The sequence below is a fragment of the Perca fluviatilis genome, chromosome 9 (genome assembly GCF_010015445.1).
Source record: "Perca fluviatilis chromosome 9, GENO_Pfluv_1.0, whole genome shotgun sequence".
In the NCBI taxonomy this organism is placed as follows: Eukaryota; Metazoa; Chordata; class Actinopteri; order Perciformes; family Percidae; genus Perca; species Perca fluviatilis.
Window position 1 is genome coordinate 4,010,480 of NC_053120.1, and position 26,546 is coordinate 4,037,025.

A 26,546-nucleotide genomic window follows, 5' to 3' on the forward strand; every position below is an offset into this window, starting at 1 on the left:
ATTTGCCGCCAATGAATGCAGAATGCGGCCGAATCTGTCGGATAGTTCTTGTAGTGGTGCGTTACATACAACGTAGCCTGCAGTATATTCCCATCCAATTAGATTGAATTCGGTATTGATCACGTGAAAAATAATAACGGTAACTCCAGTGAAATTATTTGAAACTTGTTAGTGAGGACTAGATTAGGACCGTATTTAAAACTGATGCTGGTTTCAAACTTCGCCCCCCCCCCCCAGGTGTGTCTGTAAAACACGGACAGAGACAACTTCTCTCTTTTGATGCTTTACAAGCAACGTGAAACCAGCTAACAGGTGAAGAACACAAACAACTAAATCACTAGCTAACCTACTGTAACTGTGCAGGAACTATAGACCAATACAACAACAGGCTTACATGAACTGACAACATAAATTATACGACTTACAGTTCTCAAGGACGCACACACACCATCTCAACTGATTATCCTCCGGACAGCAGTCTCTCTTTCTTTGTTCATATTATGCTCATTTTCAGGTTCATAATTGTATTTAGAGGTTGTATCAGAATAGATTTACATGGTTTAATTTTCCCGGTAATTAAGTGTTCTCACAGGTAAAAAGTATCCCCCAACATAATGATGCATGCATAATAATAAAGTAATTTATAACTCTACTGCTACCTGAAGATCAATAACTTATATTTTGTATTAATGATATATTTTTCATAAACAGCAAGAATGTAATAGAACAACATGCCTGCACCCTCCTTTTTTGTTGTACTTTATTAAATACAAAGATTCAAACCGGCATCTTTATAACATTAGTTTATTGCAATACAACTGAGAACATGACTGCCACAAATCCTGATGAAATCTTAAAAAACAAAAACAAAACAAGAAATTGTATTATAAAAGTGTAAGCAAGGGGATTACTTAACAGTTTTAGTTAATTTTTCTCATCAATGTGTCTACAGAATTTAAAAAAATATATATTAAAAATTTTGTTTGTAAATGCTTAATTGCATGCTTTTCTTTTTCCTGCAGTCCGTGCTTGTCAGCCACCACCCATTCTGATAGATAATGTGTGAAGTTGTTGTGCTCATTGCAAGAGTTGTGTGCGGTCAGAGGAAGTGGTTACAAGTTCCTGGCAGGGCACAGTTGCAGCGCCTGTACAAGGATTAGACTCTGACAGACAGAGAGTTAGCTTCAGTTTCACTTCTAGTTTCTACCATATATAGTGTTGTTCACCAGACAGAGTAGCAGAATAGCAGGAACCGGATGTTAATGTGTTCGTTAGATGAATTTGCACCAGATTGAGGACCCAAACCCTGTGTGTGTGTGTGTGAGTGTGTTTGTGTGTGTGTGTGTGTAGATTAGAGGTGAGATGTTATTGTGAACAGAAATTGAACTGACCAGTCAGCTATTTACTGAAATTTTGCTGAGATGAACACTGCACTATGGCACTAAGAGTTCTGTGATGTCTTTACTTTAGTTATCGCCAACACACCGATCCTTGAAAGTTCGGCCCATCCCTGTTACAGCACTTTCGTGACAAGTGAGAATGTAATAGACCAACATGCCTGCACTGTTACATAGCAGGGGATTAGAGGACCCAATCGCAGAGAGAGGCAGGCAGGCGAAAGTTAAAGTTGAAGATTTATTTGATGAAAACACAAAAATAAACCAAGGGGAGTCCTGAGAGCTGCAGCAGGCAAAAACAATTCCAGAATGTGATCCAAAGGTATTAAAAAAAAACAACAAAGAAGTACAACAAACAGGAATAAACAGGAAGCACAGAAACTGATCTGACAAAGGAAGTAATCCTGATGAAATCTTAAAAAACAAAAACAAAAAAAGAAAGTGTATTATAAAAGTGTAAGCAACAGGATTACTTAAACAATTTTAGTTAATTTTTCTCATCAATGTGTCTCCAGAATTTTAAAATTAAATATTTAAAATTTTGTTTGTAAATGCGTAATTGCATGCTTTTCTTTTTTCCTGCAGTCAGTGCTTGTCAGCCACCACCCATTCTGATAGATAATGTGTCATGAAGAGGAAAAAAACATATATAAGTCGCACCGGACTATAAGGCGCATTTATTTAGAAATTTATTTCACAAAATCCAAGACCAAAAACAGCCTTTTTCATCTGTCAACTACACAATAGCACACAGAACAACAGGCTGAATACGGTAGGTGTCCGGTATGTTAACGTAACACATTAACAGTTATTGAACTAAACAATAGCACACAGAACAGCCAGCCACCAGGGCGTGCAGCATGGATGTATTAAAAGGCGTGGAGACGTAACTGCACCGTTGACAAGTCCCTCCCGACTCCTTCCTCCAGCTCTGGCCGTCTTGCTTTCAGCCCGCGATTAGCCGATTAGCTTTCTCTGATTTCTTCATTGCAGTAAGAGTTACCTTTTCGCCAGTCTCCCTCACAAGTTTCTCCCTCATTTCAAACTTTCTTTCTGCTGCTCGATTACCATTTTCGGGCTGCATATTTTACTACCTGGAGTTTGTTACCTCTTTTCTTTCTCAGTTGTCTCTAGCACTAGCATATAGTTGTCACAAGCCTAGAGCGCCCTCTCGAGGCTGTAGACGGTAATGTTTTCAGGATTAATTAACATCTAAAAACATGTTAAATTATATATATATATATTGATATATAAGTCGCACCTGATTATAAGTCGCAGGACCAGCCAAAGTAGGAAAAAAAGTGTGACTTATAGTCCAGAAAATACGGTAATTTGTTCAGTATATAGCATAATATCATTTCAATAATAATAATCAAATAATAATCGTCAAGCACAGGTGACTCCGCGTGGTGGGAGGGGGGGCCCCCAAATCAATCATTTTTTTCGTGTGGTGATTCCGAATTTTAATTGAATGTATTTTAATGGGAAGCATATTTCGTGATCACAGAACGATTACGGTAGGGAGTAGTATGAAAAGCAGAAAATCTGTGTAGGGAGGTTGGTTGGGGGGGGTGGATGGGTCAAACAACACAGGACTTTCACCCCGGAGACGGGGGATCGCGCCCGGCATGTTGCAGTTCCTTTCCGCGTTATTATCTTCCTATCCACAAACGTCCAGTTGTTGTGGCCATTGTTGTGGTGTTTCATGTCGTTGTTGTTGCGTGCCACAGAGACAGCGGATCGTGTCCCTGCACCCCCGGGGATTGCGTCCCCGTATGGCGGTCCGTTCCGTTGTTGACTTGCTCCATCACTGTTCTCCATTGTGTAGGCCTAGTCAAGTTTGTAATGTGTCTAGGGCTAATTCCCGCCGGAGCTTAATTGTGACAAATGTCGATATGATGCGATGTAAAAGTCGCATCAAATCCGCCTCGGTTGTTCACACTGCGCCGCATTGAAAAACATCAGACCTGGGTCTGATTCAGGACCACATATGGAAGTGGTCTAAATCTGATTTTAGTGTTCACACTACTTCTGAAGAAGTCTGACCTGGTCACTTGACCCAAAAAAAATCAGATATGGGCCACTGTCAGCAGTCTGAACGTAGCCATAATATACCATATTTTTACCATTTTGTGAGGCTTACAAGTATTATTTGGGTTTTAGTCTGCACCATTTCATTTTAAAGGGGTGATAGAATGATTATATAGAGTATTTCACACTGTTCCTTATGGTCTCCTAATGGGGTATGTAACATTGGTTGGGCTGAAAATGGCCTGTTTGATATTTTATTGGCCCTTATGCATCCCTGTGTTTTGGCCCTATTTGTAACAAGAGCTTTTCTTCCAAATATGGTATGCTCGTGAATATTTAGATGAGCTGCGCCGCTGATTGGTTGAGCGAATTGCCACACACGCCATTAGAGATGCGCGCTGATTGGTTGAGCGAATCCCCAATACACACACATTAGAGAAGCGACAGAATCTCATATTCCAGACACTGCAATGTTTCCTTACCAAATTCACTTCTGAGACTTTTTTATGTGAGAAATGAATTATATAAAGCTCAAATATGGGCCGTTTTACGAAAATTAATGGCTAATTGCAAATATGTTATTATTGCTGCCTCGCCGCCCGGCCTGCCTTCCTTCACAGACCCGGCCTGCTGTGAGCTCCGTTACGGCTGGCAGCCCTGCAACTTCCCTCTTCCTGCTAGCTAAACGGCCTGTTGTGTGAGAGTGAGAGCGTGGTCAGCGAGCTTGTTACACCAGCAATCTCTTACCACATGTTACACACAATGTCACGCCACTTATACAACATCTAACTAAAGGTCTTATAAAGCTAACAACGGTGTCCGATTTCATTTAATGAATATTTGTGAAGATTAGGGGTTTCGTCAGCTGCGACTGTCCCTTCATAGCTGTGTGTAGCTACAAATCACGGATAGTTAGCTTCATTTTCGGCGTAATTCAAGTATATTTACAGTTTGAATTCCCTCACGCCACTTATACAACATCTAACTAAATGTCTTATAAAGCTAACAATGGTGTCCGATTTCAAGTTAATGCATTTTTGTGAATTCCACAGGAATTCTAAGAGGTGGCTAGCTAGCTCCATCCAGCCGCAGGCTCTATCAATGAGACTCGCGGACAAGAGGCGTGTATTTCACCGATCGTTTGTTTAAATAACTCAACACATTATAGTTACACACATTATAAGATTAACTGGAACCTGTGGTAAGAGATTGCTGGCGTAACAAGCTCGCTGACCACGCTCACACTCACCTGGCATTAGGAAGAGGGGAACTGCAGGCCCTGGAGCTCTGTCAGAGCAGCAGCGTTTAGTAGTCCATTAGCCCACAACACGGTGACTTTGCGCGGGTATGAAGTGCCGTGGGTTGCCAGCCGTAACGGAGCTCAATCGAGCTCACAGCAGGCCGGGGTCTGTGAAGGAAGGCAGGCCCGGGCGGCAAGGCAGTAACCCAGGAAGCACTGGCCGCTGAAGTCCGACACACAGTCAGACAAAATTTGCAATTAGACATAAATTTTTGTAAAACGGCCCATATTTGAGCTTTACATAGTTGATTTCTCGCATAAAAAAGTTTCAGAAGTGAATTTTGTAATGGAATAGCAGAGATCTGCATGACCTAGATTCAGAAGACTACCTGATCTCAGGTCAGTTGTGTAGCCTATGTAAATGTTGGGCGTGACCGTTCTCTTAATACACCCACGGCTGTGACAAAGGTTCCGGATTTTGAGATGCTTACGTAAGCAACTAGCTTTGTTGAGATTCGCCCGTTTTCAGCGGCAGTTTCAAAATATGAGATTTTCATAGTAAAGGGGTGTCAATGGGATTTTGAGCTCATATGTATGTCCTATTTACCCACCGAACTGTCGTTATTCAACTATGACAGGGTAAAATTGGTTTTGCATTCTATCACCCCTTTAATTAATTTCCTGACATTATCGGGATAGCAAACTATGGATCCTATGTCTGTGTTAACTACTGCATTTCTTCTCATGTGACCTCTTTCCAGCCAATCATGCTTTGAACGCCTTGGTGTAGCCTTGATGACCTTGACTGGCTGGTTCTCTCCCCCCGCGGTGGGATCATCGGGCACAGCGCTGGAGGATGCAGCAGCCACAGACAGCAACTCGGAGATGAAGCTTACTAAGGTATGCTGTGTTCAAGGCCAGTTATTTATTTAATTTGCTTTGCTTATGGACTCAGTCCTCAAATGTTATTAATATTAACAGTCTATGTTATGTTCCAAAGTCATTTTAGCCTGGGCTGAAAGCAACACTGGTATACCGGCGCTATTACCTTGGAAATGAAGACAACCGGTCTGTTTTTAAGTGATTTTATTTTTCGTTATATCAAATGAAAATGAAAATCTAAGCATATTTTAAATGTTTCTTGTCCCCTTTTAACCATGAAAAGGAAAAAAATGCCATATATTTCAATTTTTAATTTAGTATTTTGTACGTTTTTAGTTTTTTAATACCCGTTTATGAAAGGAAAATCAAATGACCAACAGATACACTGACCTACTACATTTACCTGACAGAGAAATGTTACTGGTTACGTTGCAGATTTAGAATTTACTCACAAAATATCACAATTAAAATATGATGCATTATTTTTCATTAAACTATCCAGCATCAAGTACATTGCGCTGATATAATGCATTTTATTTCACTTTTCACTTCACATAAACATTTGAATGCAGGACTTGTACCTCTGCGGTATTAATAGTTTTAGCTTACTATTAATAGTTAAGAGTTCTGTTTTACCTAACCTGGAGTTAGGTTTTATTATTACTGTTAAAGATAAAAACAACTATGATTGACTACAGAAATGCCCTCACACAGATATGGTCATTGCTTTATGCAATTTGATATTTCTTTTCCAGTAATGTAATAGAAGCTTATTGCTTTAAGTTAATCTTTCACGTCTTTCACGACCAACATTTCCGCACTACATTGTCTTTACAGTCATAATGGGCAACAACATAACAGAAACACATATTGTCAACATAGAACAGGTGTACAATTGTCATTGAATAATTGGTTGAACAGTATTTCAACCTTAAATTTCCCCCATAGGAGCTTCAAGGTATGTTGTTTTAACACTGGGCGATATACACACAGTGTTTTTTATCCAATTGCTCCAACTCTTCTTTGGAGCTACTGTATATAACATTTGCATTTTGACAACATATTCACACCCTAAATGCCAAATCTTTAATTGTTGCACCATGCATTCAATTTAAATTGTTAAACATTTTTTAAAGTCCCCACTGAATGAGTGTTTTCTGTATCAATCACTGAATACTTGGAAACTTATTTAGTAAATTAGCCATATTCAAAACAATCAAATTCAAACTAAACTTCAACTCTTAGAAATATGAATTAGTGTCCTGCAAGCATTTCATGTTATTAATTCAATTCACATTATACTAGCGTGTTCAGGTCTTTTTTTATAAACACAAAACACTAAACAACAGTGGTGATACTAGAGATGGCAGTAACTCAGTCTGTTGGGACTTGGCTTATGTACCAAAGGGTTGCTAGTTCAACTCCCTGTGCTTGACCAAGTATGGACTGTTGACTGGTAGCTGTAGACCCCTTTGTGGGTATCACCTAACAGGAGAAAGGCTGAATCTTATCTTCTTATTCCTTTTGTGGTCACCAAACAACTGAATGGTACAAGACAGCCACCTGGTGGACAGCAATGGGACATACTTAGCTTTTGGTTTTCTAACTACATTTTACTGTTTATACTTACATATTTTTACTGAAGGAACACATTCAATGCAGGACTGTTACATACTGTAACAGAGTATTTTATACACCGTTTTTGTCTTGAAATGGTGAATGTCACCATGAGCTGAATGTTCTTTCTTTTATAAAAACCAGCCGCCTAAATTGTGTTGAACGATCAGCAGAGGGCAATAAAACATCACAACTTCTAATCACTGCAGTAGGTGAATTTGTTTTTCCTAGGATGATCTGCCTTACTTTGGCTCTGATTGGCTTACCCTGGTATTTGTATCCCAACCCTAACCAATCCAACTCCTCATGCTTAAACCTAACCAATCCAACCAATGAAGGGAACAACTACTAGTCAATCAGAGACAGGGATAGGGCGGGTCATGCCTTCACCAGCCTAGGAATTGCAAATTTGCCTCCTGCGAGATAATTTGGATTCATTTATTGATTTAGTTAATCCCCGATATTAAATCAAACAAACTAAAATACAGTGAGAACAAAAATTATAAACAAACATAATTATATTGTTGGCTTCTTAAGTGCACGACAGTCGTCCATGTTTATGAGTTTGACTAGCGTTAAAAGAAGAAACTTTTTTTTTATCAATTTTTTATTAATATTTTCCTTTTTAACAGACAGAAAAACACCACATAAGACAACCGGACAACAAGACGATACAAAACAAAAATACAAAAACAAAACAAAACCTGAGGCCTGTGTTGAAATCAAACTCAACACTAGTTCCAATGATTAACTAAATAATTAATTAATTAATTAAATATAAACAATATTTGATTTTATCAACATTTTAAACACTGGTTGAAGCATTATTTGTAAGTTTTGCAATTCATTCAGATATGTAGCTTTTATGCACACTGTTTTCCTGTGGATGAACTTAATAATTAACTAATACAAGCATCTGAGTTAGCAAGTTAGGTGAATAGCAAGGGTTAGCTGAGGCACAAAATAAAAATAACAGTTTAACATTACTGTTGGTTGTCGTTCTAGCTAACTTAAATCATAAATATCATTGTATTGGCACCAGGTATATACCAAAATACAATTATTTACTCTTTTATTTGATATTCTGCTACCAAAAGTATGTATGATGTATGAAGAGTGAAAACTGTAGTGGAGAGAGCAATTTGTTTGGAAAAAGTTTTGGAGAATCGTATTGCAGCTTCTTCACCTTCTGTCCTCCCCTCAGTCTCTCAACATTCAGTACCCATACACACACATTGGAAAATCTGAAACGGTCTGAAAATTGGATGATACATAAACTTTGATTTGGTAGAAACTGTGCTGGATATTAGAATGCCCATTAAAGGCCAAAGTCTTGTCTTTGGTTTAAACTTTTAATTATTTTTCTACATTAAAGTATGGCGAATTGCTATGGCCCCAAAGAGGGGTGGTTTTGAGCTATGTTAAGTGATTTCCCAAAGATTTCCCATTAAAGTCTATGGGACATTTTGCACCGTTTTTTGTTGATTTCTTGAAAACTCATCTGCAAATCTCTTAGAAAAGTCATAGCACACCATTTCTGATCATGTGCATGTGTTGGCAACGCTCAGTGAATAGTAGAGGGACGGAAATGTGGCGTAAAATGAAGAATAATAAGTATGGGGGATAATAGTCATTGTATCGATTGCTGCTATTGCAGTACATCGGCATACTTAATTCTAATACAGACAAAATTTTTTGAAGTTGGAATCAATCCATGTAATTTGTCTTTAAAATAAGTCAAATAAGCAGTGAATGTAGACAAGTGTAGCAGCAGTACATGTTGTACAAAATGAGCTTAAATGTTCTGATGTAATTCATATAAACAAAAATGAGTAACACTCCACAAAAAAACTCTTGCTTTAAGTAGGAATATATCTTATGTTTAGCTTTATAAGATTGTCGATATTATTTAGCCGTGGCTATCCCCATAAACCCAGTATACAATAAATTAAAATCAATGAGGTTTGGGCAAGACTGTGTTTACAAACCTAAAAAAATGATTTCCAGTATTCCCCTCTACCTATTTGCAGGAAAACACCCAAATAAAGCAGCACCCTGATTTAAACATGGCACCACAGCAACTTAGGCCTTTATACTTAAAGGCCTCTTTCACAAAGACATTTTGACTTGTCACAGTAGGAAAGAACAGGTCTAAATAATGTAATTAGCCTTTCGCCAAGCCCCGCCCCCCTTAGTTACTGTTGCTACGTCCGACAAACAAATGGTCAAACACGAACACGACCAGCGCGAAGATTGCCATGACGGGAAGAGGTATACCCGTGCGTGTCAGTGACCTTTTTTGGAGCAATACCTCTGCGATATCCTCTAGATCGAGGCAAAAGGGGTTACAGTATGCAGTGGAAGGATATATTCAAATGTTCGACTTTGTTGTAAACTGACGAAAAATAAAGTTGGGGAGCTCAAAGACACAACACAACAGCAGCTAATGTAGCTAGCATTAGCTAACATGTTAACTAATGTTGGCTAAAGCTAAAGGGCTCGTTAAACTTAGCTTAGAGAGTAGGTTAACATTCTGGCAATGATATCCATGGTAATCATATTTGGTCCAATTTGTGTTCTTGCCTCTAGTTAGTAGATCTAGACAACACTGTAACTAGTTACCTGTTAGCCTTACCTTTGAGCAGACGTATTTATGCTTCGTAATGTTCAACACATTTAACTGGGAGTGGGGCCGTCCACACTGTTTTATCCACTGTAGGCACCGCTCACGTTGGCCCTCATTTATGAAACGTTTTCTCTTGAACGTGAACGATTTATTTGTACCATTGACCGAGTTATTTCGGCTTGTTTTTCCAGCCCCTCTGCTGTCAGGAGACCGGGTCCAGCACGGGGGCGGAGGACACGCGCTCTCCCTCAGCTGTTGCCTCGTTCTGACTCATGAAAAAAAACACGAGTAAAATAAAAGACACTGCATAAACTCAGCTACTGTGTGTTTATTTAAATATAAGTACACCTGCATGTAGGCCTAAGAGATTGCAATATAAGCCTGTATATTACTATTAGGACTATAGAATACATGTGTCAAGGATGTAGGCTATAAACTTCAGCTGGATTCCGATTTACTACGGCAACACTGTTGACCGCATGATCTCTTTTCATTCCGCATTCTTTCTACAGCCTTTAATACCAGTTTTCAGGCTGCCAAATAGTAAACACGTTAGTGCAAATGAATCCTCCAGACAATCGGGGTATCTAGTGTCCGATTTACAAACGCCGTGGGCGCACCGCTTCACCATCTTGCTTGGAGTCAATGTTTGTCGGCCCTGCTCACATAGTAATGGTTGCTATGATGTGTGATTGGACAATGGCCATTTTGGGGGAGGGGCCGATGAGAGGTCAATTAATGATGGCTGAATTTCATTTCTCTGCTTTGATTTCAGGGTCCTAGTATTGTGCATGCTGGCTCACTGTCACTCTCACTGGAACACTTTTGACTCACTAATGAACACCTTCATTAGTTTTATAAGTAACGTGCTTTTCCTACTATGACAAGTCAAAATGTCATATCATACTAAACCAGTAGCATGAAAACATCATGATACACATCTAGATAAAATTCTGTTTGCTATTGGTGCTACAGGCAGCCGATACAATGTTTGTTAAAAGCCCTTAAAAACTCGATTCAACATCATTTTAAGGCCAGCAATTTGTAAAATTGATTTTAGGACTTATTTTATATTACACATTTCTACAGAGACAAAGTTGATGATGAAATGATAAAATACAATAACAATTAAGACAGAACCCATGATGGGATTTTTGTTTATTGCTTAGTTATGTTCTTTATGAATACATACATTTCAGTGGCATGTCCAGACTTTTTTATTACTGGGGTGGCCCAAGTAATAATGTTAATGTAAAGTAAAAAAAAATTAATGAGTGCTAGATTATTGGTTATCAACAGGTTAAGTCTTTTAAAAAAAAAGGTTGCTCCAAAAATACAGTCACAATATAAAGTACAAACAAAATAAAAATAACTCAGCCTGTGAAGACAAAATACCATAATCACAAAATTATACAATACTTAAAATCTACATATGATACAAAAATTCAGATGACCACTCCCTGATACATTTTAAGATGGCAAACAATTTTCTACGGCAAAACCATGTCCTTATGGAGAAGTTGGTGTCCACAATCAATCACATTCTCACACGGGAACAGAATATATTAATTCAATTTTTCACCATTAACTTTATCTGTTAAATGTTTAACAATGTGTGTTTAATAATGTTAATGCGATGTAATAAAAATAAATAAATTGAATGCTAGATTAATGGTTCTTAACTGGGATTTGGGAGATCGAGGCCTCCTTGATTTCTTTTTCTTAATTTAAATGAGCAATAGTTTCAATGTGAGTTGTACTTGTATACATTTATAGCAGACAGTTAGGTAAATCTATAACAGATAACAAAAACAAACCAACACAACTGGATAACAAATGTATAAAAAAAGAGTATATTGCATAAAAAGAGTATAAAAACATATTTACAGCTAGTGCTACAGGATTGACATTCAACCCTACAATCTGTCTTACATGTCATTTGATTTTATGAGGTGTGTTTTTCCATCACATTGGCTGTCACACCTATTTTTTCACTTTGTACAGTTCATGCGTCAGTGCTTGTGTATACACTCAACTAATATATTATAGTTGCACTTGCAGATAAATGAATAGGAGAAAGTTTGGTAAGTTTGCCACATCCAACAACAAAATGAAAAAAAAAACTCCTTAAAGTGGATGACAAATTTTTACAAAAGATTAAATGGCATAAAAATAATATGAAAACATACATATAAAGCTAGACCTACAGCACTGGAATTTGACCCTGCAGTCTGTGTTACTTGTCATTTGATCATGTTTTTATGAGGTGTGTTTGAATCACAGTGAGTCACTGGATGCCACACCTATTTTCACGCTGTACAGTTCATGTCTCAGTGCTTGTGTTGCACTTTTGTGTCCAATTAACTACTGTAGTTTTCATACTGGATGTCATATGCCAGGAGTCCATCAATTGCAAAACCAAGGTAGAAAGAAACCTTTTCTCTACTGAAACCATGTCGTATTCCACCAATAAGAGCAGGACGAACAGGGATTTTCAGTTTTCCGTAATTGGCGAACACCTGTCCTTCCTCAGTGATTCCACTGACTCGATGAAGGCGGCTAGTGATTTGCTGTTCTTTAAATATGTCGCCGTTCCACCAAAGTTTTGTCAAGATATCACGACGAATTTTAAAGGTCCCATCCAATTTACGTTTAGAAACAAACCTATCAAGTCCATCTCCTTTTCCTAAGTAGAAGAAGGCAATAGTGCTTCTCTTTCTAAAAACAATTGACAGATGTTTGCGGGATGAATTTCGAATTGCAGTCACATAGGTCCCAATATCAGTGTTTTTCTCGTTTGGACTTGGCCAGAACAGCAGCAGAGCCAGGTAGTACGGGTCTGGGTAGGGATACCGAAGTCCTACATCTTGCAGTGTTTTCAAAAGTAGATCAGAGAGTTGGCTGTGACTTTTGACATATTTAGATTTTGGTTTCAAAAGGTAAAGAACTATGTTTGACAAAATGTAATTGATTGTTTCCTTTGTCTTTTGTTTTTTGTTGACAAATTGTTGTTGTTGTAAGAATGCATAGCGTTCTGTGATCCTCTCGATCTCTTCTCCAGGTTTGTCCAAATGCTGAAGAATCCCTGCAAATGTATCTGCTTGTTTCTCTTCAAGAAACAATCGGTGTTCTTCAATATCGATTTCCAAATTGAGATTAGGATTATTTTTTCGTTCTTTTTTCATGTCTTCTGGTGCAGTGCAGAAAAGAGCTAAATACTGTTTAAAAAGAACACAGACAGTCCAACGATTCTTTGAATCATATTCTGAATTGTTCCCTTTCGTATACGTGAAATAACGGTTAACACGATCAAATGTTTCTTTTACTTCAGTTTTCAAACTGAGGAGAAACGGTTCATGCTCTTTGATGATCTCCACGTATCTGTTGTTGATCTCATTCTCTTCTTTATGCACGCTGGTGATTGGGATTGTTTTTTTAAGGAAACTCTGGAAGTACTTCTTCCTCATGGGATCACTTTTCTCGAAGAACGGCAATCTGCTCAATATCTCAAAGACCAGAAAGGCAATTTCCAGCACACCCACATAGCCATAGACACTATATGAACTTTGGTAGTCATCTGATGCATCATCAGCAACTTCCTCATCAGGTTCATCCTCTGTATTTGCCAGCTCCTGTGCCCTTTTAAATGCTCTGATAGCATTATCCGCTATTTTAATGTTTGTGTTTAAGTCTTCTGGATTACGTGATGTCTCCTGCTTTTCTCTGTTGTTGTTAGAAATTAAATTGCTTTTGTGAATCTGCCCAATTGTGTCCAATGTGAATGGGTTTTCTTTAATGTTCTTGGCAGTTTCAGCCCATTTTCCAGCATCTGGGAAGTCACTCTCTTTGATATACAAATATCTCGCCAGTGCCTGAGGAATAGATAAACTTTTTTCAAACCTGGATGATGCTTTCACAAAGATTTGTTGGACAGTTTGTCTCCCTTCCTGGTTGTGTATTTTGTCTATGAGAGGAGAAAATTGTTCTCTCTCTACACCATCTTTCTTCCGCTGCCTTTCAATCAACATTTGATGAATTGAGTATCTGTGTTTGGCAACTCCAACATTGAAGAACAGATCACAGTGAAGAATCTCCATAGTGATATCACTTACTTTTAAAAAGCAACTTCTCTCCAACTCTTCTAGGCATGCAGATGCTATGGTGTGATGAAGGATTCGGATTCCTTTGTATCCTCCCCATTCTTCAACTTTGTCTATGATGAGAACGTTTGAATATCGCTTCATTCTGTCCATTACACTATCCTCTTGCCAGTGAATCACTTTTATCCCCAAAAAATCTTCACATACTGAGAGAGAGATTTCAGATTCTGCCACATAGGTGTTCAGTAACGCCAGAAAGGCAAACAGTCGGCCTTCCTTTGAACTGAAATCAAAGTTTTCCAGTGTGTTACGGGCGATATCATCAATGTACTTTTTGTCAAAATTGCTCTTCATGATCATGAAGCTGTAAAAGTGTTCAGGTTTTTCATGAGTTTCTTCGAGCTCTTTGAGTTTTTTCTCAAAATTATTTTGTTCTTCTTTAGATAATGAAGCAGTGATGAATTGACTTGGATTGTGTCGTTTGAATTGCTCCTTTGGGCTATTGGAACAAACACAGTTGAGGATGATGACTTTGCAATTTTTTGCGTTATCCACATTTATGCTACAGTAAACCTCTACAGCTTGACGGATGATGCTTACAAGTTCATAAGGATTCTCTGTTTCCTTTGAGTCATCAACTAACAGCAAAACTGGATAAGGTCTCTCGCTTTCAAGATTCATGAGTTTAACTACTTGATTGGCAACGTCTGCTTTTGGATGTGTATTGTCTTTCAACACGGCACATCTGGACTCCTCACGAAGATCCCACATCAAATGCATTGCTAAGGTGCTACCACCACAGCCTGGGTGGTGAAACAGATTGAACAGAACGCACATGTCTTTTGAAGTTCTCAATTGAGACGTAATCATCTTCTTCACATTGTCATACTTGTCCCGCTTGACAAATGGCTTGTCTTTGTCTTTGTCACAGAAGTAGAAGTTCCACCATTTGACTTTGCCTCCTCTGTAGAATTCTTCTTCAACTTTGATTCTGAAGTCACGAAACTCTTGACTCTCTTCATCATAAATGTTTTCACACTGATTCCGACATAAAATATCTAGAGCTGTCAATAAGTCTTCGTCCTTCTGCTTTAGAACAACAAAACTGGAGTCAGAAGAGGGAAGCAGCCTTCCAGATGACTGATTGAATGGCCCCAGTGCTATTACTGTTCCATGGACCTCTCTGAGGGTCAGCTCATATATAGATTGTTTGTCGATGTCGGAGCCAGACATTTCTTGTATCATCTCCCTCCATTTTTCATACTTGCTCTGAGGTCCACAAATAGTGATGATGCTTTCCTCTTCAGTCTCTTTTATAAAGGCCTTGTAGATCTCAAAGATTGGGTCTTTCTGAGTGTCCACAGGTGAAAGTAGGAGGAATATGATGAGGCATCTTCCAGTGGGAAGAACCTCAGGGTTGCAAACAAATGAAACCAAGTTTTCTACACCTTTGCAAGATTTCTTCAGCCAGTTGTTATAGTCTAACTCCTTGTCTGAGTCACTGTCAAGGTCATTTCTTCCATTGCAGAAGACCCAGCTGGTCTGTTTGTAGAGGTTAAGGCTCTTAATCACTGAGTCAGTCTGTCCTTGATATTGTGATGGGGTATGCAGATTGGCCACCCTTGACTCTCTGTAGGAATGACACAGTCCACCTGGAGCAACAGAGCTGGGGTCAAAGTCTAACACACAGAACAGTTTCAACATATTCAAAAACTGGAGATACTGCACTTGTTCTGGACTGCTTTTGTTCACAACAACAACAAATCTGCCATAGTTGTCCAGTGAGTTCCCACCACAAGTTAACAAATTCTTTAGTTTGTCTCCCTGGTTTGCTTCTTTCTTTATCACTTCTTTTGAGAGACACCACTGCTCCAGTTGACCTGTATGAATAGTACAATAAATGCATTATTGAGTAAAAGAAAACACATTTTAGGTTAAGGCTGGTGTTGTTCTAAATGTTGGTATTGTCAGCAAACCCTATGAAAAGGAAAACCAATATGTTAGTCTGTCTCTCATTACTTCTGACTTTCCCACCCTGTACTCAATTTCAACCCTATTGGTTCCTACTAAAGAAAAAAAACACCCTTACAAATATATAATAGTTTTTTGTTTTTGTTTTAGTAATATCCTAAAACAGCTGGTCGCTGTAGTTTTGATCAAAAACCAGGATAAAATTGTGCATTTGCTGGGGACTATTTTTAGCAGTAGATTAATCCACATTTTATGCTTTTGTGAGTATTTGGGCAGCAGGAAGGTGTGTGTGGGATTGATTCAAAATAAACTAGTGTCCATGGTAATAAACATAGGTAGAAGATATAGGCTTTGATTAATTAGGTAATTATTGTTTCTAAGATCAATTCATTCACTGGTTTTGGGATTTGTTGACAGTAATTTCAAACATTTAATAAAATGTGAGTCAGCATGTGTCGCAAACTTACTACAGAAAACAAAATAATGCAGATTATTAGAAAAATACTAACTGCAAAAAGTAATGTTTAGGCCATGCTTATGCAACTTGAATTTGAATATATATTTTTACATTGGTTGTCTTACCCATCCTTTTTTCCAGCTGAAGAGCAAGTTCACGCTGATCGATATTTCAGTAGAATGTCTATTGTGATTCAGTAAAGCCTCCTTCTCTCCATAGTGTTCAGTCATTAATTTAGCAGTGTCCATGGTGTCCTTGCCCTCCAGTTTACCTTTTGGAATCATATTATTATGTGTAGTTTAGTGTATTCATGGAAATGAAATCTTTTTAGGTAGTCTTTTTAAAAGGTTGTCAAAGGTTTTCTGGATCTCCACAGTGATCTTGGGTACGTCTGGTAGAACTGTGGTCTGCAGGAGGAAACAGATGTAAATTGTTTAGTGTAAAATATACACAGTAATTGCTGTCTACATCTTATAAAATCCTTTAGGGTTTATACCTTTATGTGTTTTAAAAATGCAAGGTGAGGTTATTTCAAACTAATTCCAGTTCAAAATGTGCCTGTTTGGAATGGGCTGACTGCTTGGTCTGTGGTATTTCTGCTTGCAGCTTTCTCCAAAACCATTGTGCCCCAAAATAACGATAATACGATACGATTATTAACAATAATAGAAGGCCCTCAAAGCACTAAATATGCACCTTAACTGTGTACTACTGACATACTTTGTACTTCTACTTCATAACATTGTAGTAGTACATTTACCTGACAAAGAATGTTGTTGATACAGATTCTACAATTAAAATATGATGAATTATTATTCATTAAGCTATCCAGCATCATATTAGAATTTAAATATCCACCTTGAACAGATGTTAAGTAGATTTAAGTACATTGTGGTGATAAGTCTCTTTTTACTTTAATAAGATAAAGTTAATAGAAAAGATAATAGAAAACTTTACCCTGGTGGTTTCTTTTCTCCTGGCCCCATAGTCCTTTGGCTTTGGCTGATGCATTTCCTCCTTCTCTGAAGCTTTCTTGAATGGGACCTGAGACTTTTCAAAGTCTTTTTCCACCAGTTCGTCTGTTTTTGATTCAATTTTCTTTTGTGATTCTGGTTGTTTAGTTGCTCTGGCCTCAGCCAGACTCAGTTCAGGTTGCGTGGGTTTTGCAGCTTCTGTTTGATCTGTGCTGGTGTGAGGGATGGGTTTCAGTGTCGGTTCTGAATTGTTTTTCAACTGACCAAGTTTTTTCAGGATCTTTACAGCAGGACCGCCTTTGACTTCTAAGTCCAGAAAATCCTGGTTGTTGAAGCAAACAAGACAATCTCCAGACACATCTTCTTCATGGAGCCGTTCTGCGTATTTGCTATATATGTTGACATGCTGCAGTAACCACTGCTTCACTTGCTGCTTTGTCCAGTTTTCCACATATGCTGGGATCTGTGACTCATGTTGTGATCCTTTTTTCAGACTTTCTAGATAAGATGTGATTTTTACAGCAGGACCATGCTTTATACCTAATCCCAATATATCTGTCTTTTCAAGCTCAACTAAAATGTCTCCAGACACTTCCTCTTCACAGAATTTGACTGCACAAGTCTCTTGAACTTTGACCTCTGTCATCAGCCACAACTGGACATCTTTCTCGGTCCATTTTTCAATGGGCTGAGAGGGTGGCTTTGTTGTTGTCATTTTGGATCAACTGAAAATTAAACAGTTAAGTAAAAGATTAAAATAATGAAAGGACAGTAAGTACATAGTCCTTAAAAAAATGTAATTAAAGCATTGTCTTTACAGGAGAAAATGAACAAGAAGCTCTTGCACTATGCATTTGAGTTTAAAAAAGAAGTAAAGATGTGTTCTCACAGGTAAAAATGATCTCCCACGTAATGATGCATGCATAATAATAAGTAATTCATAATTCTACTGGTACCTGAAGATCATGCTTTATAAGTTATATAACTTTATAATAATGTATGTATTTTATTTTGTATTTTACTTCATAATAACTTTTTTTTTAGGGTGTTTTATTCTGAGGTGCCCTTGAGCAAGAGCCCTTATACCCCCACAAAAAACGCTCAGTGGCCAGCAGATCAGACTGTGGTTGTGTATGTAAGTTTTTATATACAGTACAGGCCAAAAGTTTGGACACACCTTCTCATTCAAATGCGTTTCCTTTTTATTTTCATGACTATTTACATTGTAGATTCTCACTGAAGGCATCAAAACTATGAATGAACACATATGGAATTATGTACTTAAAAAAAAAATAACTGAAAACATGTCTTATATTTTAGATTTCTCAAAGTAGCCACCCTTTGCTTTTTTATTAATAAGGGAAATAATTCCACTAATTAACCCTGACAAAGCACACCTGTGAAGGTAAAACCATTTCAGGTGACTACCTCATGAAGCTCATTGAGAGAACACCAAGGGTTTGCAGAGTTATCAAAAAAACAAAGGGTGGCTACTTTGAAGAATCTAAAATATAAGACATGTTTTCAGTTATTTCACACTTTTTTGTTAAGTACATAATTCCATATGTGTTCATTCATAGTTTTGATGCCTTCAGTGAGAATCTACAATGTAAATAGTCATGAAAATAAAAAGGAAACACATTGAATGAGAAGGTGTGTCCAAACTTTTGGCCTGTACTGTACACAAAAGCTTATTTCAAAGCATACAGGGAATGAGCAGCCAGTGAATTTCTCACCTTTTGATGTTCCTGTACGTTTCATCAGACTGGATTTTAGCTGCTGGTCATCTCTCCTGAAAGATGAGAGGTGTGATGCTATTCTGAACAGAAATTTAACTGACCATTCATCTATTTACTGAAACTTTTGCTGAGATGAATACGCACTCACGCGGAGTTATACCTCCTGAGTCCTGTGCTCGTCTTTACTTTAGTGATCGCCAACACACCTATCCCTGAAAGTTTGGCCCATCCCTATCGCACCACTTTCGTGACAAGTGAGAACATGCCTGCACCCTCATTTTTTTCTGAACTTTATTTAATACAAAGATTAAAACAGGCATCTTTATAACATGAGTTTATTACATTACAACTGAGAACATGACTGCTACAAATCCTGATGAAATCTTAAAAAAGAAAAAAGAAACAAAACAAGAAAGTGTATTATAAAAGTGTAAGCAAGGGGATTACTTAAACAGTTTTAGGTAATTTTTCTCATCAATGTGTCTACAGAATTTTAAAAAAAGATTTAAAATTTTGTTTTTAAATGCTTAATTGCATGCTTTTCTATTTCCTGCCGTCTGTGCTTGTCAGCCACCACCCGTTCTGATAGATAATGTGTGGTTCAGATACTACACTTACATTTATGTGGTAATGTACAGTCATGTCTCCATCTGAATAGTGTCAGAATACTGTTTTACTCTACCTCTACCTTTACTTCACCGACTGATACATTGAGCCATTTCCTGCCAGAAGCTTCTGACACATAAATAATAACCAAGAGCAGTACTGAGATTTTATACAAATGCTTACCACAGCAGCTGACATAGTTCAAATTCACAATGTGAGATTTAATGAAAGTCATTGTTCAGTTTTTACATACACAAAAGCTCATTTCAAAGCATACAAAGAGTGAGCAGCCAGTGAATTTCTCACCTTTTGATGTCCTTGTACGTCTCATCAGACTGGATTTTGGCCGCTGGTCATCTCTCCTAGAGAGGTGGGATGACCAGTCATCTATTTACTAAAACTTCTTTGCTCAGTTAAATACTGCACCACGCACTGAAAGTTATACATGTACTGTCTTTACCTGAGTGATCGTCAACACCTATCCCTGAAACGTCAGCTACTTCCCTGTTGCACCCACTTCCGTGACAAGCATAATGTAATAGAAACATGTCGCCACCCTCTTTTTTTCTGTAACTTTATTGAATACAAAGATTCAAACAGGCAGTTGTATAACATTACTTCATTACAATACAACTGAGAACACCACACATACTGATCAAATCTAAAATAAACAAACCTAATAAGTGTGAGAGAGTATTGCTTAGAACAGTCAGGTAATGTTTAAATGCTTCAACAACATTCATTCATTTAATTATCAAAATCACATTTTCACAGAAACTCAATACCACAACATTTACTAAAGATTGCAGAGGGGTTTTGAACAATATACAATAAATGAGTGACTAACCATTTTAGCTTTAAAGCGCCATTTCATATGGCTGTATCAAACCATTAAGATGTCATATGCATTGTTGTATACACATTTCTCCAAAATGTTGTCCTGTGTATATGATATAGTGGGACAATTTGGGACCTCCATTTGAATTAATTGTTTTATGGGGAATCAATTTTAAAACTTAAAATATTTACGTATATCACACCCATCTTTTAAATGCTATCCTTTTTGCCAATACATTTATATAAGGCAAACACATTTAAGAAATACACAATAAAGAATTATAAAAAAAAAAAAAAACTGAAATTACTTAATGACAGTGAAAGAGTTAGAGGAAAGGGCAGGCTATATCTATCCTAAACAGTAACTTCTGCAACTTTGTTTTAGCTTTGTGCCACAACTAAATAAAATTTGCTGTGTTCTGTTTGCACTCCCTTCTATCCTAAGAGCATCTATTTGTGATTGTTCGATTTAAATTATACTAGCATTTTCAGGTCAGAGAACACTAAACAAACAGGATAAAGGCAAAATCTAATCTTTCTATTGCTCTTTGGTTCACCAAACCACTGAATGGTACAAGACAGCCACCCTGTGGACATCAATGGGACAGACTTAGTTTTTGGTGTCTGCAAACATCAATGTGGCTGAACACGAATAGAGTAATGTTTTGCAATAAAACCACAATGTCGCCAGTGGAGAAGACCGTCTGGTTAATGCAGCAGTCAAGGCATTGGATATATGTATATATAGTGTTTCAATAGAACTGAACTTACCATTAAGTCATTGATTATTAATTTGTTTCTGTTGCTATAAAACAACTGATCCTGTATGAAATAGAGTTTGAACCACCTTATAAATACTACCTGTTAGAAAATAACACTAGTGGCTGTGTTGGGGATTTGCTACAGGTGAGGATGAAAATTGATCTATGGAGTCCAGTTTGAGAAAAACATCCGTGATGCATAATGAAGAGATGAATTTTACCCAGATATGTTATATAGTTTGTTTAAAGTTTACCATGTGTGTATTCTGTGGGAAAGGAAATGTCTTCTAGGAGTGAACATTTAATGACAGGATAAGAGCCATAGGAATGTGTGTACTTATGCCTGGTCAAAAGTTCACGAAGAAGGGAAAAGGAGGCACAAGACAGGAGACATCTGGCCTGACTGGGGGCATTGAGACAGCAAACCCCCCACATCCTGAGGACACACAGGAGGACTGAACCCAGAGAGAGAATAAAAAGGATTGGACCTTCGTAACTATTGCTCATAACTTGGTGGACACGAGGAGTCACAGTAATGGCCTGCATGTTTTGGCCAGCATGTTTTATTTTCATATTTTAAAATGCTGTTACTAAAGAAGTGTTAACCTTATTTAAACGTCTCAGTGATTCTTCGAGGTTTCTGGTCTTTTGGGTCATCACGAACGAATACGTTGGAGATTAGAATTTAGAGAGATTATTGGGGTCAGATTTTCTGGCTTTTGAGGTTTCCACTTTTTAATATTGATCAGAAACTAAAACAGCATAATGACAGACTTTTACAACTCTGGAAAGTTATAACTGCAGAAATAATTTTATTTTCCGTCGTGACAATCACAAGTTAAACATTAGATACAGGTTATAAAGTAATCTTCCAGGAATATACCTTGGCATGTATTTGATTAGTCAACACAGTCAGATGCCAGTTGTTATTGCATTGCTTTGTGAAAGAACTTTGGCCATGCCAGCAGCTGCGTGTCTGTCTGTTTGTTGGTTCTATTTGGTCCGACTTTACTATGAGATGGATTGTACTGGGAAAGTGTGTACATTTAAAATCAATCAATGAGTATCATTCTGTTTGGCTGCCACTGCAGTATTAGGATAACTAGTCAAAGCATGATGGTAAATGTATTTTGACATTTACGAAACAAAGACAGCGTTTTTTCTTTTTTTTACGTTTTGTTTTGGACGGTGACCCTGAGTTCTCTGTGTTCTCCTCACTTTCAGCAGAACTTGTGTCACTCTGCTTCGTTCCTGTGTAAACAAAAGAATGAAATCATTAATGTTTAAGTTACTGTAATGATAAGAAAGCAAACCAATAGTTATAGCCAGGCAAAATAAGTTTCTGAAAATATAATAGTGTTTCATCAAAATTTATGTTGATTTTGTAGTGGCGGCCCGCCACGGCAAAATTTCTCCCTCCACGGTATCAGAAATAGGGCAGACGCACAATGTAGTCATTGTTGCCTTTTAAATTATCCTGCCAACATAATGCACCCCCTGTTGGCTGCTGCTCACATTGCAATTTAACAACAAGTATAACTATTCAGTGGTTATTGGACCCGTCCAGTTTAACAACCAGTAGAACTATTCAGAGGTTATTGGACCCGTCCAGTTTAACAACCAGTAGAACTATTCAGAGGTTATTGGACCCGTCCAGTTTAACAACCAGTAGAACTATTCAGAGGTTATTGGACCCGTCCAGTTTAACAACCAGTAGAACTATTCAGAGGTTATTGGACCCGTATTAAAAACTACAATTCCTAACAAGATTATTTACAGGTTATTGACCGTCCAGTTTAACAACCAGTAGAACTATTCAGAGGTTATTGGACCGTCAGTTTAACAACCAGTAGAACTATTCAGAGGTTATTGGACCCGTCCAGTTTAACAACCAGTAGAACTATTCAGAGGTTATTGGACCCGTCCAGTTTAACAACCAGTAGAACTATTCAGAGGTTATTGGACCCGTCCAGTTTAACAACCAGTAGAACTATTCAGAGGTTATTGGACCCGTCCAGTTTAACAACCAGTAGAACTATTCAGAGGTTATTGGACCTGTCCAGTTTAACAACCAGTATAACTATTCAGAGGTTATTGGACCCGTCCAGTTTAACAACCAGTAGAACTATTCAGAGGTTATTGGACCCGTCCAGTTTAACAACCAGTAGAACTATTCAGAGGTTATTGGGCCCGTCCAGTTTAACAACAAGTAGAACTATTCAGAGGTTATTGGACCGTCCAGTTTAACAACAAGTAGAACTATTCAGAGCTTATTGACCCGTCCATTTTAACAACAAGTAGAACTATTCAGAGGTTATTGGGCCCGTCCAGTTTAACAACAAGTAGAACTATTCAGAGGTTATTGGACCCGTCCAGTTTAACAACCAGTAGAACTATTCAGAGGTTATTGGGCCCGTCCAGTTTAACAAGTAGAACTATTCAGAGGTTATTGGGCCCGTCCAGGTTAACAACAAGTGGAACTATTCAGAGGTTATTGGACCCATCCAGTTTAACAACAAGTAGAACTATTCAGAGGTTATTGGACCCGTCCAGTTCAACAACAAGTAAACTATCATTATGACCCGTATTTAACAACAAACATAAGCCGTAGTTCAATATATAAAAAGTGAACTATTCTGAGGTTATTGGACCCGTCCAGTTCAACAACAAGTAGAACTATTCAGAGGTTATTGGGCCCATCCAGTTTAACTCCACATACTGTTTTGTTGATGTAGTTTGTCAAAAGGTTCACTTTCTTCTGAGTCAACTATTAAACGAACAGCTCCACGAAAAACGTCACAGCAGTGGGTCCGACAGACTTGCCCCCACTGCTAAAAAAATCCTAAAGGAAACACTGTAATATACAAATATTTAGGAATATTTGATTTTGAACAGCTAATGCGCAAGTTGCACGTTTCTTACCATTGTCACTGGCAAGTTGAGAAGCAAGATCACGCTGATCAATCTTTTGGAGAATATCCCGTGTGACTGATAACGCATCTTCGCGTCCATAGTATTCGGCCATTAACGTAGCGATGTCTTTGGCGTCCTTATCCTCCAGTTTGCTCCGGGCAATGGGTTCAAGGCCTTTTGCCTTGTGATTATTGAGTTGGAATTTAAAAGATTTTAGCCTTTTTTTCCCAAGTTTATCCAGGGTGTTTTTAATTACCACAGTTGGGTTCTGCAGAAACAGAACAGGAGAAATTAGTTGGACAGGTTCCTTTCATATCTGTTTATGCATTTTAGCTATTGAATTTCTTCTGCTTGGCACATATTACATAGTTAACATGTTTTTAATTAAAGGTCCTATGACATGCTGCTTTTTGGATGCTTTTATATAGGCCTTAGTGGTCCCCTAATACTGTATCTGAAGTCTCTTTTATATAGACCTTAGTGGTCCCCTAATACTGTATCTGAAGTCTCTTTTATATAGGCCTTAGTGGTCCCCTAATACTGTATCTGAAGTCTCTTTTATATAGACCTTAGTGGTCCCCTAATACTGTATCTGAAGTCTCTTTTATATAGGCCTTAGTGGTCCCCTAATACTGTATCTGAAGTCTCTTTTATACTTAGTGGTCCCCTAATACTGTATCTGAAGTCTCTTTTATATAGACATTAGTGGTCCCCTAATACTGTATCTGAAGTCTCTTTTTATATAGGCTTTAGTGGTTCCCCTAATACTGTATCTGAAGTCTCTTTTATATAGGTTTTAGTGGTTCCCTAATACTGTATCTGAAGTCTCTTTTATATAGACATTAGTGGTCCCCTAATACTGTATCTGAAGTCTCTTTTATATAGGCTTTAGTGGTTCCCTAATACTGTATCTGAAGTCTCTTTTATATAGACATTAGTGGTCCCCTAATACTGTATCTGAAGTCCTCTTTATATAGGTTTTATTGGTCCCCTAATACTGTATCGAAGTCTCTTTTATATAGACCTTAGTGGTGCCCTAATACTGTATCTGAAGTCTCTTTTATATAGAAGCCTTAGTGGTCCCCTAATACTGTATCTGAAGTCTCTTTTATATAGACCTTAGTGGTCCCCTAATACTGTATCTGAAGTCTCTTTTATATAGACCTTAGTGGTCCCCTAATACTGTATCTGAAGTCTCTTTTATATAGACCTTAGTTGTCCCCTAATACTGTATCTGAAGTCTGTTTCCCGAAATTCAGCCTTGGTGCAGAATTACAGCCACTAGAGCCAGTCCCATAATCATTTTTCATTAGTATGTGCCATTTCTGTGTCTGTAGCTTTAAATGCTATTGAGCAGGAGAGAAGGGGGGGGGGGGGGGGGCAAGGTGGAGGGTGGGGGTGTGGCCTTGAACAACTGCCTCTTTGCTCGTTTGAAAGCCATGATGTCTCTCTCTCTCATGGGTGGGCCAAATTCTCTGGGCGGGCAAAGAAGAGAAAGGGAAAGTAACCTTGCTCCTTATGACCTCATAAGGAGAAGATTCCTGATTGGTCCATCTGAGCTTTCATTTTCTCAAAGGCAGAGCAGGATACCCAGGGCTCGGTTTACACCTATCACCATTTCTAGCCCCTGGGGGACCATAGGCAGGCTGGGGGAACGCATTTTAATGTTAAAAAACGTCATATTAAAAAAAAAACTCAACCTAAAATTTGTATACCATGGGACCTTTAAACTACAAATACAATGACAGCAATATTTAAGGTTTCGTGAATTCATGAGTGCTTTTGTTATAATCAAAAGACACATCAGCAGGCAGTATGTTGTATTTCTAATTGATATACAAACATATTGTATTCCTAAGTATATATATATATATCTTTTTGCAGGCCATTACAACTTCTCCTCTCTATACTTTAATGAACCTTTCTGCACTAATCTAATGAACAATAGTTGCCTTTCTATATTATTATCATTTTGCTGTTAAACTGTTGTCTTTTTGTTGTTTTTGTGATCATTGTTTTCTGTTTCTGTTTTTCTGATGGTGGTATAGCACTTTGGTCAACTGTTGTTGTTTCTAAATGTGCTCTATAAATAAATTTGGATTGGATTTTGAACTTTGACCTCTGTCATCAGCCTGTTGTGGACGTCCTCTTCGATGCGTGTTTCAATGTCATCTTCATCTTTTGTTGATATTTCAATGACGACTTCTTCTTTAGTCCGTGTTTCAATCTCAGCTGGTGGCTCAGTTGTTGACTGGCTCATTTTGTAGCAACTAAAAATTAAACAAAGAAACAGAAAAGTAGCATGAAAGACGGGCTGATGGGACAAGTCTCATATACTGCAATATGACAAAAATAATAGTAATCATTTCCTGCTTGCTCTGGAACGCCACACATT

General features: G+C 37.9%; 3 protein-coding genes across 3 annotated transcripts in view; all 3 read right to left on the reverse strand.

Annotated features, from left to right (window-relative positions):
• The window catches only part of LOC120565603 (sterile alpha motif domain-containing protein 9-like), a gene marked incomplete in the record, with an annotated part of 44,345 nt that extends 25,191 nt beyond the window's left edge, over nt 1–19,154 (reverse strand). The window contains 2 exon segments of the mRNA XM_039811508.1: nt 17,383–18,020; nt 19,032–19,154. Coding sequence (XP_039667442.1) covers nt 17,383–18,010 — 628 coding nt within the window.
• LOC120565876 (sterile alpha motif domain-containing protein 9) lies at nt 10,922–16,605 on the reverse strand. Its single transcript, XM_039811960.1, has 2 exons — nt 16,447–16,605; nt 10,922–15,773 (listed from the first exon to the last, which is right to left on the reverse strand). The coding sequence occupies exons 1-2, from the start codon at nt 16,448–16,450 to the stop codon at nt 12,154–12,156; spliced, it is 3,624 nt and encodes a 1,207-aa protein (XP_039667894.1). The 5' UTR covers nt 16,451–16,605; the 3' UTR covers nt 10,922–12,153.
• Nucleotides 19,155–22,277: 3,123 nt separating the features above from the next.
• LOC120565605 (caspase b-like) lies at nt 22,278–26,411 on the reverse strand. Its single transcript, XM_039811511.1, has 3 exons — nt 26,271–26,411; nt 24,161–24,419; nt 22,278–22,489 (listed from the first exon to the last, which is right to left on the reverse strand). Exons 1-3 carry the CDS (start codon nt 26,409–26,411, stop codon nt 22,341–22,343), a joined length of 549 nt encoding a protein of 182 aa, XP_039667445.1. The 3' UTR covers nt 22,278–22,340.
• Nucleotides 26,412–26,546: the final 135 nt, after the last annotated feature.